Raw genomic sequence first — 21,083 nt, forward strand, 5'->3', positions numbered from 1 at the left:
GAATCATAGCTGCAGTGTCTGTACTGTTCTGTATTTCCTCTCTATTGTAGCACTATAATTCAACTCAGTGTTTAGTTGACTGTTGCCCACATTTGTTTTGCATTAGCCAAGGGGAAGTTGTACTTTCACATCTGAAGCCATGTACTGTAGTCTTTATGTGGGTCACAAAGAGGATTAATCGTTTCAACCACCTTCAACCTGGTGCAGAGAGTTAAACATTTTGTTTGGGAGACAGATACAGAGATGGGGAGATTGATGAGAAAGATATATCACAGAAAGTGATTGGCATAAACAGCAGTCAAACTACTCCCTCCAGGGACAATGTGTGGTTTAGGGGCGGCAGTGCTACCTCTAGACCAAGCTGCAGAAACAGGGGGTTGTTTTAATGCTGATCTAAGAAGTTTTAAACAACAGATTCAGACTTTATTGGCCTCAAACAGCATGGTACAACCACTGTTCCTGGTGGTAACCAGATGGCTTATTACGGTACCATATTTCAGCTACATTACTCCATGTTAGACAGAGATGAAGGAGAGATGATTTGTATAAAGCAATACACCATTTACTGTAGGTGAGCCATACACCGTTAAAAGTGTTTTGCAACACTACAACTAGTAGGCAACTGAGCTGCCACCAATGTTAAGGATACAAAACCTTAACTTTGCTAGTTGTTAAAACTCATAATCCTGAAATGTTCTGGAACATGACATGGTGTTGTAACACCACTTAATCAAGAGTTGTGCAATACCTTGCCAGAGATTGGGAAAGCTACTGGAAAATGTTGAAAACACTATTATGGTGTTTCAAATCCTGTCCAGTGCAGAATTACATCCCTTCTTCTGGAGTTTTCAAATACTGTAAATGGGAGTCCCTTCTCTTATTTCGTGTTCCCCGCTCTTATATTGTGTGTCACACTGTGTGTGTTGATAAACTCTTCATTGGTAACACCAAAAGGTCAAAGGTTAAGTATTATTCTCAAATAAAAGACACCAGAAAAGATCGCTTCATGAAAATGCAAATTAATAAGATTGTCCAGGATAATAATGAATGAGTACATATTACTTTTTCAAGACCTGATTTTAAAGCATCAAATGCTTTATTTTTTCTTTGCAAATTATCCAATGACAACAAACATTAACAGGTCTTTCACATGGTATATTGATAAAGTAAGACAGTTCTAAGATCTGTAAGGTATTTATCATATTCTTCAAAATCAAGAGAATATGACAGTGGAGACTGCTGAGGGGAGGACGGCTCATAATAATGGCCGGAATGGAGTAAATGGAATGGCATCAAACTATGTGTTTGATACCATTCCACTGATTCCGCTCCAGCCATTACCACGAGCCCTTCTTCCCCAATGATGGTGCCACCAACCTCCTGTGACGACAGAGTACCATAGTATGAGTCATAATACCCATAACACCTAGCGGTCAAACAAGAAAAAATGGATCCAATTGTTTTTCCACCATTCATTTTCCCAACAGGGGATTTAAGTAACACTTAAAATAAGGGCTGCATTTTGTGTAGGCTTACCCTGTCGTGACATTTTGATAACCGTGTAAATCTCTCTAGGACAAGCTGACTTTTATCAATATATTCAGCTGTATTTGCCCCCCAGAAATGAAATGCTAATTAGCTGCTAATGTGGCTATCATAATGAACTACAAATGCCATGATGATCTGGACGAGACTGCCAAATCGAGGCAAAGGTTAGAATCTCTGGATTATCTATCTAATGTCAGCTAAGTTTAGTAATGAATACATTGGCTACATTTCTTTAACCCTCCTGCTTTGTTCAAGTCGAATTGGACCGAAGTTTTCTCTCTAAAATATGTAGTTAATTTTATCTGATTGTCATAAGGTTCCATGACTTTGTCCACACAGGGCATCTGAACACACAAAATACATTTGAATGATTTTCATTACATTTTGGGTGTTTTATTTAACTTCTTGCGTCGAGCAATCCCGTATCCGGGAGCGTAATCATAGCCTCAAGCTCATTACCATAACGCAACATTAACTATTCATGAAAATCACAAATTAAATGAAATAAATATATTGGCTCACAAGCTTAGCCTTTTCTTAACAACACTGTCATCTCAGATTTTCAAAATATGCTTTTCAACCATAGCTACACAAGCATTTGTGTAAGAGTATTGATAGCTAGCATAGCATTAAGCCTAGCATTCAGCAGGCAACATTTTCACAAAAACAAGAAAAGCATTCAAATAAAGTCATTTACCTTTGAAGAACTTCGGATGTTTTCAATGAGGAGACTCTCAGTTAGATAGCAAATGTTCAGTTTTTCCCAAAATATTATTTGTGTAGGAGAAATCGCTCCGTTTTGTTCATCACGTTTGGCTAAGAAAACCCCCAGAAAATTCAGTCATTTCAACGCCTAACTTTTTTCAAAATGAACTCCATAATATCGACAGAAACATGGCAAACGTTGTTTAGAATCAAATCTCAAGGTGTTTTTCACATATCTATTCGATGATAAATCATTCGTGGCAGTTTGGTTTCTCGTCTGAACCAAATGGAAAAATGCACGCAGCTGGAGATTACGCAATAATTTCGACGGAGGACACCAAGCGGGCACCTGGTAAATGTAGTCTCTTATGGTCAATCTTCCAATGATATGCCTACAAATACGTCACAATGCTGCAGACACCTTGGGGAAACGACAGAAAGTGTAGGCTCATTCCTGGCGCATTCACAGCCATATAAGGAGACATTGGAACACAGCGCCTTCAAAATCTGGGACATGTCCTGTTTGAAATTTCATCTTGGTTTCGCCTGTAGCATCAGTTCTGTGGCACTCACAGATAATATCTTTGCCGTTTTGGAAACGTCAGAGTGTTTTCTTTCCAAAGCTGTCAATTATATGCATAGTCGAGCATCTTTTCGTGACAAAATATCTTGTTTAAAACGGGAACGTTTTTTTATCAAAAAATTTAAAGAGCGCCCCCTATATCGAAGAAGTTAACTTTTGTACACATGTGGTGTTCCCGGTCAAACATGACCGGTCATTAGAAATGAATGGGTGAGACTGCAATTAGTGTATAGAATTGAGTTCAGCCACATGCCCATTTATCAGATGGACACACTTCCTCTCCCAGACCCCCACACGCATGTGTGTTCATGTGTGTTCGCACACACACACACACACACACACACACACACACACACACACACACACACACACACACACACACACACACACACACACACACACACACACACACACCTCACTCCCTTTCTTGGCTTCCATGGCAACCCCCACGGGACCTTTCCCCAATAGAATCTCAACGGGAACCACATCTGTTGGTATTCTCACAAACAATCGCAACATTGTTTCAATAATATATAGAACTTTTCTTGCAGCTCTGGTATAAAAAGCCTTTTTGAGGCCTTAATCACAATTCATTCTGTGGCAGCACAATGACCAAACAATATACTGTATGTGAGGCTCTTGATCATATCTTTGATCATGACACTGGTGAGGAGGAGAGAGTCCTTGTTACACTTTGACACAAAGTAGCCTGTGATAAATAGCACAAAATGTTTAATCTGAGCATATGTTATAGCCAAAATAATCCATACATTATGCTTTTTTAAAACTCAAAAACGAGTTGTATGAGCTCAGGTCAATGAGGCCTACAGGCCATAAATAGCAAACAGAAGAAAACATCTTGTAATGTTAAAAATAAATTAAGTTGATAAAAAATATCTAACACAACATTAGGTGATAATACTGTAATGTATTATTATGGATTCATAATCAGCTATAATGGGGCGGTCATTTTGGACCGGGAACAAAGAATTCATTAACATGAAACGAACACAACAGGAGGGTTAAATTCACAATTTTGTGAACTGTCTTGTGCAAGTTTTAAATGGACACAATACCTGTGAGCAAAGGTGTCAGCTAGAGATGACGTGCAGGAGCTTGCAGGGATTTGCAGTCTTGCATGATGTCTACTTTGATGCTAATTAGCTTCTTCTTTTTTTATCTGAGAGTAAATAGAGTCGAATATATTATATATATATATATATATATATATATATATAAGTCACCTTGTCCGAGAGAGATTTATCAAAGGTTATCAAAAGGCGAAGCCAGGGAATGCCTACACGAAACATCAGCCCTTATTTGAAGTGTTTCTAAAATTCCCTATGGGAAAAATGAAAGATGGAAAAACTATTGGAACCATTTCCCTATTTGAACACTAGGTTTTATGGGTATTATGACACCTCCACTGTGGGGCTCTATAATATTCAGATATATTCATATATACATTATATTCAGATGTATTGAATCACAGTACAGTTGAGTTACATGATATGATTGACGATTAACAGTTCAGCAGTGGTGGAAAAAGTACCCAATTGTCATACTTAATAGAAAGTTACTCAAGTAAAAGTGAGTACTTTGGGTTGTCAGGGAAAATGTATGGAGTAAAAAATACAATGTTTTCTTTAGGAATATAGTGAAGTAAAAGTTTTCAAAAATAGAAATAGTAAAGCACAGATAGCTCAAAAAATTAGTTAAGTAATACTTTTAAGTATTTTTGCTTAAGTACTTCACACCACTGCAGTTCGGTTGGCATTAGTCTGTGATCCTTGATTGGCTTTGGATAGGATGGACCAGCCGGTGGCTAATATGGTTTTCTCCAGGGAGAGCAATAATGACAGTACACAAATGCATAGTTAGTAACTAACTGTTATAATATAAACTGCTAAATTATATACAATACTTAAACATATCAATAGCAATATGCATATACATAATGAATAAAGCTATGCAAATATAGCAACAAGATAACAATATGAATGTCAAAAGTGGGATGCAATAACATGTAGCATAGTAAGCCAAAGCTTAGAACAAGCTTAATTGCAGTGGCTATTTAGTGTAGCATGTAACATGTGGGACAAACATCAAACAATAGATAAAGTGCCTTAAGCTAGTAGGAAAACAAGCCAGCAGTATTAACTACAAATCAGGGTTAATTTTTATTTAAAAAATGAATGCAAGAAAGGTTCAAACAATGACGTACTGTATGAATTTACCAGCCTACATGTAGCATCAACAAAACTGATCAATGAATCAAAATGGCGGCTTGACTTGGACTATTAGCATGCTACGCAAAACAAATGTTCTTGTTGAATTCCTTTTCTGTTGACTTCTTCAATGTGATACTCATGTTTTTCCTTCACGTATACCTCCTTGGATTGTTTTGGAGAGTTTCACCTGAGTATTGGGTGTGCCCGCACCTCTCTGTATTCGTGAAGGACCCATATTGAGGGGAGGTGCCTTCTTTAGTATTATGGTGGTCCCCCAAAATAATAATTATATAGGTGCATGACGCTACCTACTCTATTGGCTGTGTATCAGCCTACTATTCTGCAGTATGAATTCATTACACTTTGTGAAGAAATTGCCTTACCAACTAACCCTGCAGCAATTAAAACCTCACCTATTCTACTACTTTGGTACACTCTAATCCTACGGCAGCCTAGCAGGATGGGACACTATCGTTCAAAACATCTTGTAACTCCTCTGCAGTAAAATCTTGTATACCTAAGTATTCCTCTGATTTATGTTCCATTCCTGCGGTACAATTGGCAACCATGGCCATGAACGCCAAAAAAAACAAAACATATTGAAGCACATGTTATTCCTATCACTCTTTTTTGGCCTCGGCCTACTCACAGGGATCCTCTTAGGTCCAGGGTGAGGGACCCTACCTTCCTCTGCTACTCTCTTCACTGCCTCAGCATATGACACCTTCTGCACTACTCTGATCTTGGCAACCTCAAGATGCCTTTCTCTCACGGACAACCCTGATCTCCAGCACAATGGGTACCCATACAGTTTAGTGTGAACCCATTAAACCTTTTGTTTGTCTGAATTTGCAGGTTTTACGCACCAGCCAAGCTTCTGGTAGAGATCAATGGTCCCCTTTTGATTACCTATAACGTTTACACACACACACACACACACACGCACGCACGCACACACACACACACACACACACACACACACACACACACACACACACACACACACACACACACACACACACACACACACACACACACACACACACATCAGTTTTCATCGATACTACACATTCCGTTGTCTCGTGTCATCCTACACACTGCTGCCACATGACACCTAAAACACTAATGGTTTTGGGACAAAAGCTCACAGTATAACGGACAAATCCAACGTTAACTCTATCTGATAAAGACTCTGCATCAAAACTCAGTAGTGCGGCACAGACTGGGTCACAGTTATTGTCCCCATTCGCATGGTGCGGAGAGCATGCTCCCTCTGGCCGGCAGTAATAATAAAACAATTTAAAAAATAGAAACAATTCCACTTCTCTTTCACCGACACAACATTCCTCAACCTCTTCTCCACCCAACCCGACAACACATACTGTATGGATCTGCCAGAAGGCAAGTATCCATTCTCTCCAAAAAATCTCACTCCCACTGGGCCAGAATCATCTTTTTCATCATCAGGATGAGGCTCAAGCTCGGCGGTCTTCACCGCACCTGCCAGTTAATTCATCCTCACTCTCGTCACTTTCAATTTCCTTTTGTATCTCTTCCAAAACCTCTGTGTGATCCACCACTCCATATTCACTCAACATTTTCCACTTTTCATATTTTTTTCTGTCTGCCATCTTACAACCTCCTTGTGTCTGCAAACTTGCCTGTTTTTATACTTGACAATAGAGTTTTCTAGTAGAGGGTTCATCTGCCTTCATGCCCGAGACTGGGGGAATTCTGAACAGTACAACAGAACAATGTTTGAAGTTCATATTTTAATCAAAACATTTGTTTTCTGATATGGGGGCCCAGGCTTTAGCTCAATGGGATTAACAAGTTCCTCACATGGAACGTGTGCTTGAATGGGTAACATTACAAAATGTGTCATCTTACTGCCCCAGAAGTCACAGATTAAATAAACTGATCCACTTCTTCTCTGTCTTCTCCTGTTTCTAATCTGTGTAAATAATGAATAGGAAAAGTAAAGGTGGAATACCACAAAAATATTCTCCATAGGCCCTGTAGATGGGTTAGCTGACAACGTCACGGAAACAATACGAACGATTCAATGGGGCAAAAGTTTGTTAATTGTTGTGATTGTGGATGGCCAGATAGCTAAACATCAATGACAAGAAACTGCCACTTGGGAAATCGGGACTCGTTTCTGTTAGTTTCATCTTGTTCTTGATACCATATTTTGTTTAGAGTTATTTTGACTGATTTCACTAGCTAGCTAACCAACAACTGTAACGATATAGTGTATTTGATAGACCACAAGTGCTCATTGTGCAAATGTCTTTATGTTTTCAATAAACATTGGAGACAAAATATAGTTTACATGTTGTCAACAATCTAAGTCAATCCCGTCTGTTTTGCCCCATAGTTGCACGCACATTGGTTTTGTTGCTAAACAACCAACCCATCTATTTAGACTTGAGAGAAGTTCAAGTATTCAGCAAAAAAATATTGACTTAAGTCCATGGTCGTGTAACAATGGTCGTTCAGTTCAACCGTTGATTCCTGAAGACTGTCTGAGTGGACTATGTAAGTGTCGTGACAAGCAGATACAAATCCACCTGGTCACACAAATATCAGATGCCCACATTATGTATGTTACCTCATGCTACTTCTGCTATAACTTACATAGCCCTAAACATTTGGATTGTAACGTCATTTTAACCTCACAATGGGCCTGACAACTGTACTAGCCCTATACTCCTCTACCAAGCAAAAAGACAGTAACTGCTCATGACGTGGAACTGAGATAAATTGCTTTTATTTCCATTGGTTTCACAGTACCTTTATGCAGTTACTGCAAACATGACCCCCATTTTCCCCAAAACACAATACAAAAGAGGCAGGATACTTGTCCACATGATTAAGCACGCATTTAATGTAGGAAAAATGACATTAACTCATTTTCGACCAAATTGAGCAGTTACTGCCTTTTTGCTTGGTATGGCAGTATAATTAGTGCCATTGTCTACCCTAGTTCCCAGTGTATTCAGTTCCCAGTGTCTTCTTTAGGATTTGTTTGGTGAATCATAGTTTACTCCGTCATTTGTAACAAGTTTCAGTCAATTATTTTCGGTAGCATTTCTATGTTGAAGATTAAAAAAGAATTTGGTGCATTTTCCCCCGTATTCCATCCAGTTGGCTTAATGTTTTAAATATATTACACGTTTTCCCTCTAACTTATTCTGTGCCTCTATTGCCATCTATCTGTACTATTAGTCCTTCTATTTCCTTTGTTAATATGAACTCTTTTGACCTAAATTGCTTTTGTTTCAAAGATGAGCATTGAATTTCATGGCCTCTAAAGGCACATTTAAAAGTGTCCCATACAATAAAGGGATCTGCTGTACCTATGTTATGTTGGAAAAAGCACGTTATAAATTCTTCTGTCCCAGTTAAAAACATGTTATCATCCAATAGGCTTGGATTAAATTGACAATATCCTCTCCCCATGTGGAAATTCTGTAAGAGTAATGTATTTGCCAGTTATTTGATGGTCTGACCGCATTATGTCCCCTATCATCACTTTTTAAACTTTTGGTGCCAGCGAGAATGGAATAAGAACGTTGTCAAGACGACTAGCTTGATTGAGCCTCCACCATGTATATCTCACTAGATCCAGATATTTAAGCCTCCATATACGCACTAGATCCAATATATCCATCTTCTTTATGTTGTTAACAAGTTGTGGAAAAATACTGGATGACAGCTCTGTCTCTTGATCACTGGAAACTCATGTGCAAACTGTAATAGCCTAGAATAAGTTGTAAAATATTGATTGAAAATGATCATCATTCAATCTTTAGGCTATAAAACCATTTGCATTTATAAACCATTTGATTGTATGTGTTTTGATGCTGCTTTTTAGGTGCACTGAAACCGCAAATGTTTTTCACAACACTCTCTTACAAACACCAATATTCAGATTGAAGAACAAGTGGATGTTTCAGAGCACATCCATTCTGTTTTCAAACACATTCTGTGTATCATAACCCTTAAATTGGGTTTACATTCAAACACCCTCCAAAACACCAAATCTCAGCTTAGGTGCATTACTTTTCATGGTTTTATTTCACAATGAGGGTGTTTTGAGTCATGCTATTTTAACAGTGTAGAGCCCTCAATCTCAACTCTGGACCTTGAAGCGCCCTTCCACTGTGTTTTTTCATTGTACCCCTCTGATCAGGGACTGATTTAGACCTGGGACACCAGGTGAGTGCATTAGTTATCAGGTAGAACAGAAAACCAGCAGGCTACGGACCTCGTAGGGTAAGAGTTGAATAACCCTGGTGTAGAGACTGGACTGGACTGTATCTGGTTTATCTCCTATAAGCTATTTAAACCCAAGTGAGGTGTGACAATGTTGTAACAACTGTTGAAAGTTTTTCTACAACAACTCATCTGATTTATTATAAACTTTCTGGACCATTTGATCTCCTGTAAGTAAAGCTGCTTTTAAAAAATGTATTTCTTACTAGCAGAGGCTAGCGGTTAAAGCGTTGGGCCAGTAACCGAAAGGTCGCTGGTTCAAATAGCCAAGCCGACAAGGTGAAAAACCTGTTGATGTGGCCTTACGCAAGGCACTTAACCCTAATTTGCTCTAGGGGCTGACCCCGTAGATAGGCTGTCATTGTAAATAAGAATTTGTTCTTAACTGACTTGCCTAGATATATAGTTATATAAATAAAAAAGTTGATGGCAGATGAAACTTCAAACTTTCACTATGGAGTATTTCTAGTCTTGGTTAAGGAGTCATGGTTGTCGCTAGAAATGATATTTTAGTTCAATTCACCTGAAATATGCACTGATTTGAAATCTGCACATATAAAATATTGATGGAATAACTAACACTTTAAACAAACCACTGTAACTGGCACATGGTTACAACAATTATATTTAACCTCCATTTATTCCCATAAGATGTAATTAAATAATGGTACATCCAAGCTTCTGTAAATGTTTCCACAAATGCAACTTAATAACCCTTAAATCTGGCCTCCTCTTACAGTCAGCTCCAGTCCTCATCTTTACACTCTACTCAGCAGAACGTACAAAGAAAGCATCCAGACAAAGAAAATATTTTCAAATGATCAACATTAAATCATTTCTGAGTAACAATTTGGTACCGTATTGTTATTGTTTTCAATGAAAATGGTCAAACAAAACAAAAAATTGCTTCTTAGCAAAGAGCAATTTCTCAACAAACAATTTTGCCAGGACTATGGGAGTGTTCTGAGTGGGGAGGGAAAAACTAAAAACAAGCTGTTATTGGCAGAAAGGTTTGGAGCTCTCTTTCTTATTAGTCTATAAACTAATTTAACGCCTGGTGATGTCACCAGGTAGGCCAAAACTCCATCCCACAAAAACAGGCATAAATTTCAGGTGGTGTTTTCAAACAGCTCTTACACTAAAAGGGCATTATCATAATTTTCAGAATTTCACAGTATTATTCCTATCTCATAGTATGGAAATATATACAGTACCAGTCAAAAGTTTTGACACACCTACACATTCAGGAGTTTTTTTTTTTTTTTCAATTATTTTCTGCATTGTAGAATAATAGTGAAGACATCAAAACTATGAAATAACACATTGAATAATGTAGTAACCAAAAAAGTGTTAAACAAATCAAAATATGTTTTATATTTGAGATTCTTCAAAGTAGCCACGCTTTGCCTTGATGACAGCTTTGCACACTGTTAGCATTCCCTCAACCAGCTTCACCTGGAATTCTTTTCCAACAGTCTTGAAGGAGTTCCCACATATGTTGAGCACTTGGCTGCTTTTCGTTCACTCTGCGGTCCAATTCATCCCAAACCATCTCAATTGGGTTGAGGTTGGGTGATTGTAGAGGCCAGGTCATTTGATGCAGCATTCCATCACTCTCTTTCTTGGTGAAATAGCCCTTACACAGCCCGGAGGTGTGTTGGGTCATTGTCCTTTTGAAAAACAAATGATAGCCCCACTAAGTGCAAACCAGATGGGATTGCGTATCGATGCAGAATTCTGTGGTAGCCATGCTGGTTAAGAGTGTCTTGAATTCTAAATAAATCACAGACCATGTCATCAGCAAAGCACCACCAATCACACCTCCTCCATCATGCTTCACGTAGGGAACCACACATGCAGAGATCATCTGTTCACCTACTCTGCGTCTCACAAAGACACGGCGGTTGGAACCAAAAATCTCAAATTTGGACTCATCAGACCAGAGGACAAATTTTCACTGGTCTAATGTCCTACCTTGTCACAACAGAACTGATTGGCCCAAATGCATTAAGAAGGAAAGAAATTCCACAAATTAACTTTGGCCCAAGACTATAAAATGAGTTGATCCTGCAGCTGTACTTGAATACAATGAACACTGTCCACGAGGCATCAGAAAGGCATTCTCCATCTATTTTAGTGCATGAGTGATGTCTGGTATCAGAAAATTAATGCATTGTTCACAATAAAACTATGCTTCTCAGATTTTCACTGCATCTTCACTGTTGTTTTGCTTAAAGTGTGCCATGATTGATGGACCATATTGCCAGTCTATGACTTTGACAACATTTGAATGCCACTACTGAATTAAACCAAACACGTTGTTTACATTTTGCAACTCAGAAGAGGCTCTCAGAAATCCTGTAAAGATGGCTGAACGTCAAGTCCACATCACTATTAAGCACTTCTTTTCTGTCTGTGTGGGCAGACAGAAAAGACAAACATCATGATAAATACCATGCCACCTTGCTGTCACATCACACCTTTGCAACCAGTAATCTGGCATCATCTGTAAACTGTCTATTAGCACCCTGATGTTGAGTCTTTGTGTCTATAACACGCCTGTTTTGGAACACTTTTTAACCCTATTGAACTTCCATTCTTTGTCTAGACTGTCTGAATATGTTTTGCACTCCTACTGTATGAGATAGGGTCATTGTGTGATTTGTCAGATGGTGTGTTTCTTCTGCTTGTCTATAGATGTAAACATGGTGGGATTTCTGTGATCTGTGTGTCTCTGTCCTCTTTCTCTGTAGATATGGCCATTGTGTGATGTGTCTGATGGTGTGTTTCCTCTGGTTCTCTGTAGATGTGGATGTCTTACAGCAGCTGGGGCTCACAGGGACAAGGAGCGGAGGGGGTTCATCGTCCTCAGGGGCCCGTGCTGCTCCCCAGGGGGTCATCCCCTTTAAGTCTGGGGTCATCCTCACCCAGCGGGCCCGGGTCCAGGCCCCCCTGTCTTCCATCCTCCCCACTGCCTCCTATCCCACCACCAACCTCTCTCTGATCCTCAGCCTGAGCTCCCACCGCATCAACAGCGCCTTCCTCTTCACCGTCCTGTCCAAGAGGAAGAGACTGCAGCTGGGGGTCCAGTTCATCCCGGGGAAGGTCCTGGTCTACGTTGGCCAGAAGGACTTTGTCCATTTTGACTATGACGTTCACAACGGCCTGTGGCACAGCCTGGCCCTGGACATCCGAGGCCAGAGGGTCTCGTTATATACTTCTTGTGGGAAGACTAGTGTACATGCAGATCTGCATTCTAAAAAAGAAGAGGCCCTGGATCCCGAGGGCTCTTTCCTCTTGGGTAAGATGGCCCAGAACTCAGTGCAGTTTGAGGGTGCCATTTGCCAGTTTGATATTTACCCCTCTGCCAAGGCAGCTCATAACTATTGTAAGTACATAAAGAAACACTGCAGGGAGGCCGACACCTACAGGCCTGTATATCTCCCACCCCTGCTACCTCTGATCCCCTCAAACCCAAACTTTACTGTCACCCTCAACACTCCTCTGCTGTCGACTGAGGTAACCAGGAAAGTCCAGAGTCCTAGTCTGGTCTTGACTGGGGACAGAACCCGGACTAAGCTTGTTGTCCCGACCAGCCGCCCCACAGTGGCGCCAACCCTCTCTGTGCGTGAGAGTTTTGTCACACCAAAGTCTGGAACTATGTCCCTGTCCCTTCCTGCGACTGTAGCCCCGACAATGGCCAGGCCAGGATTAGAGCACCCCTTAATGGCCAAGACTCACACTGTTACTGTACCCCTCAGGACCAGCGGAACACAAACATCCCCAAAGCCAACATCCCGTGGCGACAGCAGTACTAAAAAGAGCATGGCGGTGGAACCTGGTGTTAAAACCCCAAAGCCCATAGGGAGCAGATTGGCTGCTGCACCAACCCTTTCCGCCACCACCCGGCCACTAAAGAGGAAGCCAGACCTCCAAACCACGGCAGCATCCAAACAAGGCTCTTCTTCAAACTCAAACACCTCCATCCTCTACATCCAGAGAAAGCAGCTGACCGTGCTGGCTGCAAAGAAACCTGAGCCCAGAGTGACCAGTGTGGAGGCTGTCAGACCCACCTTGTTTATCTCTGTCACTCCACCTGCCACAGATGGCTTCCAAACCTGGGACCTGGAACCGACCCAGTTCTCACTGCTGGCTGGGCCGGGACCACCTGGACTAAAGGGAGAACCAGGACCAGCGGTAAGAACACGTTTTTAAATAGAGATGTGTGTCACAGGAGGTTAGCGGAAACTTAATTGGGGAGAACATGCTTGTGGTAATGACTGGAGCGGAATCATTGGAATGGTATCAAATACATCAAACACATGGTTTCCAGGTGTTTGATGCCATTCCATTTGCTCCGTTCTGGATGTTATTATGAGCCGTTGTCCCCTCAGCAGCCTCCACTGGTGTGTGTATGAACAGTATGTATATATTCAATGCACAGGAGGGACTCGTAACCTGCCTGGCATGTGTGGCAGCAGGCTGATATTTTAAACTCCTGCTATAATTTCACACTGAGCTTTGGGAGCTGTTCTGTACTGTTCTGCCCCTAATCCCTTCTCCACCCATTACGTTAAACAAGCAGGGAGCTTGATGCTAAGTCGCTCTGTGGATGGCGAGGCAGTAGGGGGTTGGGTGGGTGGAGTAGGTTCGGCCCTCTTAAAAAGCCCCTGACACGAAGTCCTTCCCTTGGTTACAGACATCGAAGTGCCTCCCTGAGCCCTGTCTGTATGGTGTCATTTTTAATAGTTAACCGGATTTCAGTTTTGCATCTGTTCAGTTTATTGGAACACATTGCATAGGCTTCATCTACAGTATCTCTTTTTATTTTTTTTATTTTTTATTCTATCTAGTAATTCAGCAGGAGCTCACCAAAATGTGTCCTACCCTATAGCCTGCTCGCTAGCGCCCCCCTTATCAAGTATAAACGGCTTGTGGGCCGGTGCTAGCTACTCTTCAGAGTGTTGCTTGCTAATGTGAGATTTCCTTTTTAGCGGGATGGGTAGAAATAGTCGGGCCCATAGAAGTGCCCTGCCAGCCAGTGGTCTGTGTGTCTGAACTGAGGGCTTGACGCCGGGGTGAGAGATTCCTCCCAGAAGGGTGTGTGACTGTAGGAAGAATGGAGACCTTTAGAGCAGGTTCAAAGGTCATGGTGGATGAAGCACCTCGGGGCATTTGACAGCTTCGGAACCCACCATGCGTTGCATGAAGTGCTAATATGAAGGGCAAGGAATGCTTGGCTTGATGGTTGGGATTGGAATGGGATTTGTTGAGTGTGTTAAAATGACGATTCTGGTCCATTTTGTTGAGTTAAACCTGTGTTGGGATTAGAAGCCTGTAGTGGAGGTTATGGTGGAGGTTTTTAAGGTGAAGTGTCTTGGGAAGTGTCTTTCTCGTCTTGGGAAATCAATGAAAATTATAAATGGATTTCCAAGAAAGCAAACTCACATTGTATTAAGAAATTACCTTTTTATGACTCATGTCAGATGTTTGAACAGCTTTCAAAACTATAACAAGCATGACTGTCCAGCTCGTAACAGACCATTGATAGCTCATAGCGTGTAGGTCATTTGTTCTTGTTGGAACCTTGCAATGTTATGGTGCCCAGATGTGATTGCAGGCTTGAGGCTTTGCTTGTTTTGAAAGACCTCATGAAATGTGAGTTATCAGTCATTTCAGACACTTCTTGGCCTCCACCATGTGTCCCTATGTCATGGACTATTTCAGATGTTTTCATGTATTAATATTGTGGCGTCAAGATCCAAAGCGACCAAACAATTCTCACAATGTTTTATGTTGATGTAGTAGATGATAACACTTGCTTGTGCTACTATGTCAATGTCTGCCCTTAGCTCTGTCCAAAGCTAAATCAAATATTGATCTCAGATATTTTTGTCAGACCTTTTCAGACCATTCATTGTACTTAAAGTATGTCATAGCTCATTTTTGGATATATATATATATAATGGCTGTTACTCGTTATATTGAATACATGTACGCACATTATGCAGGCCCTGCTGTGAAGAAATTCACTAGCCTGGGGTACTGATGACGTTTACCCACATTTTCCATTGTTAACTGTGGCCCAAAGAGCCTCGCACGTGCTTCTGCAGTGAGGGCATCCACACTGTACGTCATAGCCACCTAACATGCTTATTGGAGAGCTAGCTGATGCAGAGCTGGATCCATCCTCCTCATGCTTGGTCAAGGTTGACATTACCAGGATCTAGGCCTAGTGTGTGTCTCCTCTTCTGGCATGATAATGTGTAAGAATGCCTTTCAAGTTCCACTGCTATGAAACACAGGTCTGTTTCCTAGGTTTACACCAGCTAGAATAACTCTGTGATTTAGAACGGACAAATCCCACAACTACAATTTGTTTCTATTCACGTCAGTAGAATTATAGAGTAGACATTCTTCATAGCAGTGCAATTCTACAAATTTTGATAGAACTGTCGCCAATCTTCGTTTGAGGGCCTTGCTCACGTGTGAGTTTGTGACCGCCAGTCTGACTATTGTAGCCTTCAAACACTGTTGAACCCCACTGCGGTGCAAGCTTGGCATCTGTGAGGCTACACATGGGTCCTGGCATAGCCCACAATGGTCTTTGATATATTCAAGCTGTCAGTGTCATTTCAACTGTGGACCACACCAGAGCATAAACAGTCTTCTTTCAGCACTCTAGTCCAGCAGCACTCTTCAAGAACAGGTCTCTTCAATGGGTACTTACAGGCTTGTTCGATAGAGACTTGTTTCTATATCTGTTTAAAGAAGTCTTAGTAGTAGTCTTGTGGTGCATTTTCAGACTCAGCTCCAACTCCGACCCCCCCCCCCCCCCCCCCCCCAAAAGTTAGTAGAGGTTAAAGTCTTAGTAGGGTAGTTATAGTGTCCAAATATCAACAATTCTATGAAATATCAAGCCTTCTCCGGGGCAAGTCTGTTATATGTACACCATTAAGTTCCTACTGTATGTTAACAAAACCGAATGTCATATTAAGCTGTTTTTTTTCATTTCCTCTTTCCTCTGTGTTTATATGAGCCTGGTGCTAGTGGAAATGTGGAAATGGGAACCAAACCTAACATTTCAAACTAATAGTCTGTTCTGCTTGGATTTGCAGAGGCTGACCCCTCATTAGCAATGACCTTTGAGAGCTGGGCTAATCCATGTGTGTAATTGGTTTAAAGCTAGCTGATGCCCATAATTAACAAGAGTGGCTGTGGTTGGACACGAGCAACGCAGGCCCTGGTCCACCATCCAGGCCAGGACCCCCTGCTTGCTCCCAGCACAATGACTCACACTTCCATATCCAAGCACTATAGTGCTTTTGGAACTGGTATGATATTGGTTTCAGTGGGAGTGAGCCGTAGCAGGTTTAACAATACACTCTCAGCAACTCTGCCAACATTTAAACCAAAGACCTAAGCTGTACTGAATGTAATAGCCTACACAGAATGGCAAGGAAAAGAACGAAGCCTTGTTTCGATATGCAATTTCTGAAAATGGGTTTTGAGGCTGCCAAGTATAGCAGTACTGGGTGGATGGATAGGTGTTTTACTGCCAATTTAATTAAGGCTAATGAAGGCAATTATCTTACCTAGCAATGACATGTCATTATGTGGATTGCATGTCACATTTCCAACTCTCAAGTTCTTTCACAACTCTTTTTATTCAAGTACTGTTCTCCCATGTGGATTCAATCAATCAATTCAAGCCCTTTCTTGTAAACAGTTGGTTAGTGTTCTTACTTCCTGCTTTGATTCATTGACATCTTTTATTTTCCCTTTCCAGGGACTTCAAGGACCTCCTGGGAAGCCAGGGATGCCAGGGAAGAGTGGGTCACGGGTGAGTTTCTCTTTGTTGTATTCCTGATTCTCTTGGTGTACACTAAAACAGTCAATTTCAACCAGGAAGCCTATGATCCCTGTGGGAGAATCAGTGGACCTCAAAATGAAAAAGATTGAGAACCTATGCACTATAACCAACGACAGACAAGCTTCATAAAAAAAACTCCCGTCCTTCACTCTTTCTTTCCATTCAGAATCACATACTGTAGCTAGCTACATTCTTTATGCTAAGCACTGTGGATCCTGTTCCCTTGTCTGATCCATTGTACTGTCTATATTCCAACGTCAATACATACAAATAACACCATTAGAATGGCGCTGGAGAGGATGGCTGACATTTTACTTGCTCCTACCTAACCAACTGTGTTATTTAAAAAAAATGTTTTTACATTGTTTGTAACTTGTCTTTTTACTTATTCTGTACATAATGTTGCTGCTACCATCTCTTATGACCAAAAATAACTTCTGGACATCAGAACAGCGATTACTCACCACGAACTGGTAGAAGCTTTATCCTTTAACGAGTCCGACCAGTCCGACGTGAAGGATATACTGCTTTCCCGGGAACAGGCCCAAATCCCCGTCATTTGCGCAAAGATAATACGTACAAAATGGGAGCGGAGGTCGGGCTGCCTTCTGAGAATTCTTGGGCGAGCGAGTAAAACCCCACTGCCATCCGTTCTACTGGCAAACATGCAATGTTTGGAAAATACAATCGATGACCTACGGGACATTAGAAACTGTAATATTTTATGTTTCACCGAGTCGTGGCTGAAAGACGAAATGAACATCATACAGCTGGCGGGTTTTACACTGTATCGGAAGGATAGAACAGCAGCCTCTGGTAAGATAAGGGGTGGTGGTCTATGCATATTTGTAAACAACAGATGGTGCACGATATCTAAGGAAGTCTCAAGGTTTTGCTCGCCTGAGGTAGAGTATCTCATGATAAGCTGTAACTCTAGAGAGTTTTCATCCGTATTTTTGTAGCTGTCTACATACCACCACAGACCAATGCTGGCACTAAGACTGCACTCAATGAGCTGTATACTACCATAAGCAAACAGGGAAATGCTCATCCAGAGGTGGTTCTCCTAGTGGCATGGGACTTTAATAAAGGGAAACTTAAATCCTTTTGCCAAATTTCCACCAGCATTGTAAATGTGCAACCAGAGGGAAAAGCACTCTAGACCACCTTTACTCCACACACAGAGACGCATACAAAGCCCTCCGTTTGGCAAATCTGATCAGAATTGTATCCTCCTGATTCCTGCTTACAAGCAAAACTTAAAGCAGGAAGAGCCAGTGACTCGGTCAATAACAAAGTGGTAAGATGAAACAGATTCTGGGATATGTTCCAGGATTCTTCCGATGGCATTGATGAGTACACGACATCAGTTACTGGCCACATAAATAAGTGCATCGATGACGTCCCCCCCACATTGACTGTACGTACAACCAGCCAGAAGCCATGGATTACAGGCAACATCCGCACTGAGCTAAAGAGTAGAGCTGCCGCTCGTCGGATGTGTCAAGGCTTGTAAACTATTACAGACTACAAAGGGAAGCACAGCCGAGAGCTGCCCAGTGACACGAGCCTACCAGGTGAAGTAAAATACTTCTATGCTTGCTTCGAGGCAAGTAACACTGACACATGCATGAGAGCAACAGCTGTTCCGGACAACTGTGTGATCATGCTCTCCGCAGCCGAGGTGAGTAAGACTATTAAACAGGTCAACATTCACAAGGCCGCAGGGCCAGACAGATTACCAGGACTTGTACTCCGAACATGTGCTGACCAACTGGCAAGTGCCTTCACTGACATTTTCAACCTCTCCCAGTCTGAGTCTGTAATAACAACATGTTTCAAGCAGACCACCATAGTCCCTGTACCCAAGAACACTAAGGTAACCTGCCAAAATGACTACCGACCCGTAGCACTCACGTCTGTAGCCATGAAGTGCTTTGAGGCTGGTCATGGCTCACATCAACACCATTAATCCAGAAACCCTAGACCCACTCCAATTTGCATACCGCCCTAACAGATCCACAGATGATGCAATCTCTATTGCACTCCACACTGCCCTTTCCCACCTGGACAAAAGGAACACCTATGTGAGAATACTATTCATTGACTACAGCTCAGCGTTCAAAACCATAGCGCCCTCAAAGCTAAGCTAAGGACCCTGAGACTAAACACCTCCCTCTGCAACTGGATCCTGGACTTCCTGACGGGCCGCCTCCAGGTGGTAAGGGTAAGTAACAACACATCCGCCATGCTGATCCTCAACACCAGAGCCCCTCAGGGGTGCGTGCTCAGTCCCCTCCTGTACTCCCTGGTCACTCTTGACTGCATGGCCAGGCACAGCTCCAACACCATCATTAAATTTGCTGATGACACAACAGTGGTAGGCCTGATCACTGACAACGACGAGACAGCCTATAGGGAGCAGGTCAGAGACCTGGCCGTGTGGTGCCAGGACAACAACCTCTCCCTCAATGTGATCAAGACAAATGAGATGATTGTGGACTTCAGGAAAAGGAGGACCGAGCACGCCCCCATTCTCATCTACGGGGCTGTACTGGAGAAGGTTGAGAGCTTCAAGTTCCTTGGTGTCCACATCACCAACAAACTAACATAGTCCATGCACACCAAGACAGTTGTGAAGGGGTTACGACAAACCTATTCCCCCTCGGGAGAGTGAAAAGATTTGGCATTGGTCCTCAGATCCTCAAAAGGCTCTACAGCTGCACCATTGAGAGCATCCTGACTGGTTGCATCACTGCCTAGTATGGCAACTGCTTGGCCTTCGACCGCAAGGCACCACAGAGGGTAGTGCGAACGGCCCATTACATCTCTGGGGCCAAGCTTCTTGCCATCCAAGACCTCTATCCTAGGCAGTGTGACTTGGAAGGCCTTCAAAATTGTCAAAGACTCCTGCCACCCTGGTCATAGGCTGCTCTCTCTGCTACTCCGTGGCAAGTGGTACCGGAGCGCCAAGTCTAAACAGCTTCTACACCCAAGCCATAAGACTCCTAAACATCTAATCAAATGGTTACCCAGACTATTTGCATTGCCCCCCTCCCCTCTTTGCATATTCACTTTAATAACTCTACCTGCATTTACATATTGACTAACCGGTTCCCCAGCACATTCACTCTGTGCCAGTTTCCGCTGTATAATGCCTTGCTATTGTTATTTTACTGCTGCTCTTTAATTATTTGTTACATTTATTTCTTATTCATATTTTTTTAAGGTATTTTTTATTGTTGGTTAGAGCTTGTAAGTAAGCATTTCACCTGTTGTATTTGGCGCATGTGACAAATAACATATCATTTGATTTAATTTGATTAATTGTGACTTGAAACAGACAGGCTTTTTGAGCATTATGATTAAGTACTCAATAACATCTTTGGATTATGGAGCATAAATCATCCTAGGTTTAGTTTCCATTGGCTCTGATCACACTGTTTGTCTGCTGCCAAAGTATGCCTCTAAAGCTGGAGAACAAGAAATAGCTGTAACACTATGATAGTCAATGATGCCTAAGCCAAATGAGTGAGTGAAACCTAGTCATTGAGTTCATCGCATAAGGTCCTCAATGTATGGGGAATATAGGAGCAATTCAGTTAAAGAATGAGTACGTTATGCAAAACTGAGATAAAGATCTCTAGATTAGCACAAAAATACCATACTATCAGGTATTTATACAGTGCTAGTGCTTCATTTTCACTTAGCTTCTATGTTAGGTACATCTACTATGTTAGGTACATATCTTCAGTGTGTTGGTGCTGTACATCGAATCCTTCACTCACTATTGCCAGTCTTCTCCACTTGGGGACCTATTTTCAATCGTTGACTGCGTTTGAAAACAGTATAGGAGTTTGCT

The 21,083-nt window shown here is 41.7% G+C and overlaps 1 protein-coding gene across 1 annotated transcript in view; it reads left to right on the forward strand.

The window, feature by feature from the left end:
• col27a1b (collagen, type XXVII, alpha 1b) overlaps window positions 1-21,083 on the forward strand; it is a 144,016-nt gene that overhangs the window by 12,671 nt on the left and 110,262 nt on the right. Inside the window, exons 3-4 of the mRNA XM_031806685.1 lie at window positions 12,155-13,545; window positions 17,138-17,191. Of these exons, the coding sequence (XP_031662545.1) occupies window positions 12,155-13,545; window positions 17,138-17,191 (1,445 nt within the window). The remainder of the gene's footprint in view (window positions 1-12,154; window positions 13,546-17,137; window positions 17,192-21,083) is intronic.

Source organism: Oncorhynchus kisutch, linkage group LG3 (assembly GCF_002021735.2).
Source record: "Oncorhynchus kisutch isolate 150728-3 linkage group LG3, Okis_V2, whole genome shotgun sequence".
Lineage (NCBI taxonomy): Eukaryota > Metazoa > Chordata > Actinopteri > Salmoniformes > Salmonidae > Oncorhynchus > Oncorhynchus kisutch.